This window comes from Thunnus thynnus, chromosome 9 (assembly GCF_963924715.1).
Source record: "Thunnus thynnus chromosome 9, fThuThy2.1, whole genome shotgun sequence".
Taxonomy (NCBI): Eukaryota; Metazoa; Chordata; class Actinopteri; order Scombriformes; family Scombridae; genus Thunnus; species Thunnus thynnus.
This window is the reverse complement of record NC_089525.1, coordinates 305,812-309,983: the sequence shown is the minus strand read 5'-3', so window position 1 is coordinate 309,983 and position 4,172 is coordinate 305,812. Positions and strand designations below refer to the sequence as shown.

General features: G+C 36.7%; 1 protein-coding gene across 2 annotated transcripts; it reads right to left on the bottom strand.

Annotated features, from left to right (window-relative positions):
• Positions 1-294: 294 nt before the first annotated feature.
• LOC137188707 (trypsin inhibitor ClTI-1-like) lies at positions 295-3,477 on the bottom strand. Of its 2 annotated transcripts, none has more exons than XM_067598334.1 (4): positions 3,379-3,477; positions 1,954-2,054; positions 573-682; positions 295-457 (listed from the first exon to the last, which is right to left on the bottom strand). In XM_067598334.1, exons 1-4 carry the CDS (start codon positions 3,425-3,427, stop codon positions 406-408), a joined length of 312 nt encoding a protein of 103 aa, XP_067454435.1. In that variant the 5' UTR covers positions 3,428-3,477; the 3' UTR covers positions 295-405. The 2 variants fall into 2 exon arrangements, with proteins under 2 accessions (XP_067454435.1, XP_067454436.1); XM_067598335.1 differs by lacking the exon at positions 3,379-3,477 and adding an exon at positions 2,281-2,523.
• Positions 3,478-4,172: the final 695 nt, after the last annotated feature.

The window sequence follows — 4,172 nt, the reverse complement described above, 5'->3', positions numbered from 1 at the left end:
CAGCATTGTTATAAACAGAGTACAAAAACATAAGAGAAACAATTGTCAGTACAACATAATACAGATCACCAGCCGCACAAACTATATCCTCCAGAATTATCATACAATTGAATCAACTCCCCTCTAAAACAATTCCAACAAAACTGAACATTGTAGAATTTGTGATGGTAGGACTTATTGTAGGACGGATTAGACTTAAGATAACTCTTGTTGTGATTTGGCGCTATATAAAAAATAAAAATAAATAAAAAAATACATAAAATAAAGAAGAGGAATAATAACACAGAAGACATGTTGAAGTGTGTAGCTTTATTGAGAAGGCAAGATATAGGAAAAGATATGATCTACCTATTACAACCTGGAAATGTATGTATGTGTGTGTGTGTCACTGCACACCACAGACAGTTAAGGAGAGCATGACCCTTTGCTTGCCACTTTCACATTCTTCTTCTGTTCCCTGTATGAAAAAACAATACATGACATGAGATTGTGTGTGTGTGAGTGTGTGTGTGTGTGTGTGTGTGTGTGTGTGTGTGTGTGTATGTGTGTGTGTGTGTGTGTGTGTGACATGCCTGTTCTGCTCACAGAGAATGCACTCTGTGCTGTAGGTCTCTCCATCATTGCCACATACTGGATCAAACTCCCTGGTGCAGACTCCTCCTTCATACTTCTCACAGCCAGGCTTTACACAAACACAGGCAGTCATAATTATTACACTCAGGCATCAAGGTAGGTTTATGGTTATATTTCACTTTTATATTATGAGAAGATTGCCCTTTTCAGAACTACAGAATGCAGCCTCACTGTAGGTCATTGTCTTCATTTTGGGTACAATAAGTGGCAGTGAGTCTGTGGATCTGAGGGATCTACCAGGGACATGTCAGGGGCAAGTCCATGAACACATTTTTAGACAAGAGCAGGACACTTAAAATTGACCTTAAGAAGCAGGTGCAGAACAGGACAGGAATGATGTGAGCTATTTTCTTTGTTCTAGTTCAAACTCTGGCAGCAGTGATGTCGCTTGAGTAAGTGTCGGTTGAGGCTCAAGACTACAAGCTAGTGGCTTGAGGCTAAGTTAGTGTTCATGTGTTTATGCTTAGTCACTCCATCAGTTTACTGCATCATTAAAGATGGCATGTTTTACATGGTATTTTTAATCTGTTAATATAAATAGTGGTTGTAAAATGCTTTCCTGTGGCTTGCATTTTACAGACAGAAATTAAGAGCACTGGTAAATGGATCCTGATAGGGCATTGGCCATAAAAACCTTGTGGTATATATGTGTATATATGTGTGTGTGTATATATATATATATATATATACATAAACTTTTGACTGGTGCTGTATATATTTATATATATATGTTCACTTTGAACTCAAATACAGATGTTAAATATCTCTGCAACTTAGATAGCAAGGCCCTCTAAATGACATCTTCTGGTTGTCAGTCATGACCTCTGACCTTTTCATAGAACTCACAGTGATGAGTGTGGCAGCTGTCAGCAGTAATGAATAAAATAAAATGGTGCACAGGAGTATAAGGGTAGTTGCAGAGAAAGTGTATTGTACAAATAGTGAACTATTCATTGAAAGGCAACAGAACAAAATGTATCTATGCTAATATTATGTAATTGTTTCCGTAAAACATTTTTACCACTCTGGTGAGCGTTTTCAAAATGTCCAAGTTTTTGGGATGTGACGACACCAGCTTAGGTTGAAGGACAAAACAGTCAAAGCAAAAATTAGAGAGGCATTTTCAAATTAGCCTGGCTTAGTTTGGTTATGACTTCTGTGAATACCTTGATTAATTGCAGATATGGCACTGTACAGTTCTGTGGCAGTGGCAGCAGTTTGCAGTAAACCCAGAAAATTAACCCTTTAACTTTCAATCTGTAAACCATTTTAAATTGCTTAAATGAAAATACAGAATCAGGTCTCCCTCAGCACTCTTACCTCTCTGGGTTCAGCTGGAGCTTCTTCTTCTGGTGTTTCCAACATTATCGTCTCATCGCTGTTGGGAAAATGGATCTCAGTCTCATCCTCCTGGGACAGGACTACACACGCACAAATATGTTTGTACTTCAATACTTGCAAGAACCCTCACTGACATAATAGATTTCCTAGTTCCTAACCTTAACACTTAACCATGACAACTAAATGCCTAATACCAACCCTAACCCTAAACAAAAGCTAATTCTAAACTTAAACTTTAAACCAAGTTTGAACCCTCCAACAGCCCTTTGAAGAAGTATAAGTGAAGTAGTAATGAAATGTCCTTACTCCCAATGCACACACACATTGCCTCACACCTCTCACACATAATGAGTCCATTATGTGAGAGTGCAACAATATAACCAGTTTTTTGAGGAATGCAGCCCAGTCAGTCTTTGTGTTTTGCTTCTGTTGTCTGGGGAAACACTGAAACTGAAGATGGTAATTTTAGTTGAAAAAAAAAAAAGTTTTAGGCCACACCATAATAAGCCTTTTTAAAATAACTTTATTCCTTAGAAACCATGATCTGGTATTGATAGTATTGACTTCTGTCAGTTGATCTATTTTGTTAAAACACTGGTTTAAAACCATTGTGGAAAACTTAGTATTTGACCAGATTTGTCAGGTATCAACGTATCTGTGCGCTATGTAATTTGTACACAAGTATGGCTGCTTAAACCAGAACAAACAAACCATGGGAAGTAGACATCTGAACCACAGAATTAGTGTCTGTGGGAAAACCACAGCAGAGAAAAAATTATCCATCACAATGAATGGTTAAATAAAGATGAGGCTTGATTATGTCCTGCTACAGGTCAAGCACCAAAGCACATTCATTTCTATATCCTTCTTAATAAAAAAATAAAAACACTTTTCACATAAATCACATCAATTTGATATGACATACTGGTTTTAGATCATGAAGATTATTTTTATCTTAAAAAGATGTTTTACTCTAAACATAAAAATAATTTAACTTAACAGTCTCTGAACAATACATTGCCATAAAACCTAAAACCTTCTAAACCATCTCATATAATCATTATGTCTCTTGGTAAGACTTAATGAAATTGTATTTTCTTAAAAAAGCAAAGATAATTTTGCCAGCCTATTGATATCATTTTTTTCCAATACTTTTTTATAGGATCAAGTGTCTTTTTTCTTGACATTAGTGCAGTGACCAGTTTTATTCTCTCTCATTTCGATATGCTGTCTCACATTTGTAGTAAGTCCCTTGAACAAGAAAACTGAGCCAGGAAGACATACACATAAGACAGAAAATTCCAGCACTTTCAGCTGACTGTCTCTGGTTTAAAAGTCTTTGAGACAGAATCTGAAATTAAATAGATTTTTATGATCAGTACTTTATGCTGTTACTGAACTCACCAGAGACAGAGAGCAGCAGGACGGAACAGAGCAGCTCAGCCAGCTTCATGTTTTCCAGTGTGTGCTTGTTTCTGTGTGTCTGCCTGTGTTTGGAAACAGGTGTGTTCTTCACACGTTTTCCTATTATACACAAGCTGATTGGCTGCGTTATAACAGCCAGGTAATACTCACCAACGTCAGGGCCACAAGACTACACCACTGGATCAAATGAAAAACAGGCTGGAAAAACAAATATCCAGTTATAGCTGTAGGCAAGAATATGGTGAAAAGTTTAGATGTTAGATAGAGAAAAAATATTTCAGAGTTTTAGTATGAGTACATAAATAATCAGCATTAAACAGTAACACTATATACCATACTTTATGATACAATACTATACTAAATTCTATACTGTTCTCTATACTATACTAAACTATACTATACTATTCTGCTATACTATAGTAAACTATAATTCTACTGTAGTAAACAGTATAAAAATGTAAAAGTATAGCAGCATTGTACTATACTGACCAGTCTAGATGATAGAGAGAGAAAATTAAATTCAAGGTTGTAATATGAGGATAGACAAAATCAACATGAAACTGTCACACACATTTACTATCTGTTCATTATACTACACTGTTGGGCCTCAACCATGGGGTCACACAAAGAAGGCCTACATGTAAACCCTGGGGCCTGGCCACAAGGCGCCTCTGTTCCTTTGTTCCCCTGAAACAAAGGAACAGCGCCAAAAGGCTGCTCACAAACTCCATATCCCAACATGCACCAATTTCACACTTAGGTGCTAAACAGGA

Excerpts from the sequence above, each read along its gene's own strand:
- LOC137188707 (XM_067598334.1), bottom strand. The coding sequence starts at position 3,427 with ATGAAGCTGGCTGAGCTGCTCTGTTCCGTCCTGCTGCTCTCTGTCTCT. Across the intron at positions 2,055-3,378 it reads CCTGCTGCTCTCTGTCTCTG|TCCTGTCCCAGGAGGATGAG; the intron begins GTGAGTTCAGTA and ends GTGCGTGTGTAG. Across the intron at positions 683-1,953 it reads CTCCAGCTGAACCCAGAGAG|CCTGGCTGTGAGAAGTATGA; the intron begins GTAAGAGTGCTG and ends GTTTGTGTAAAG.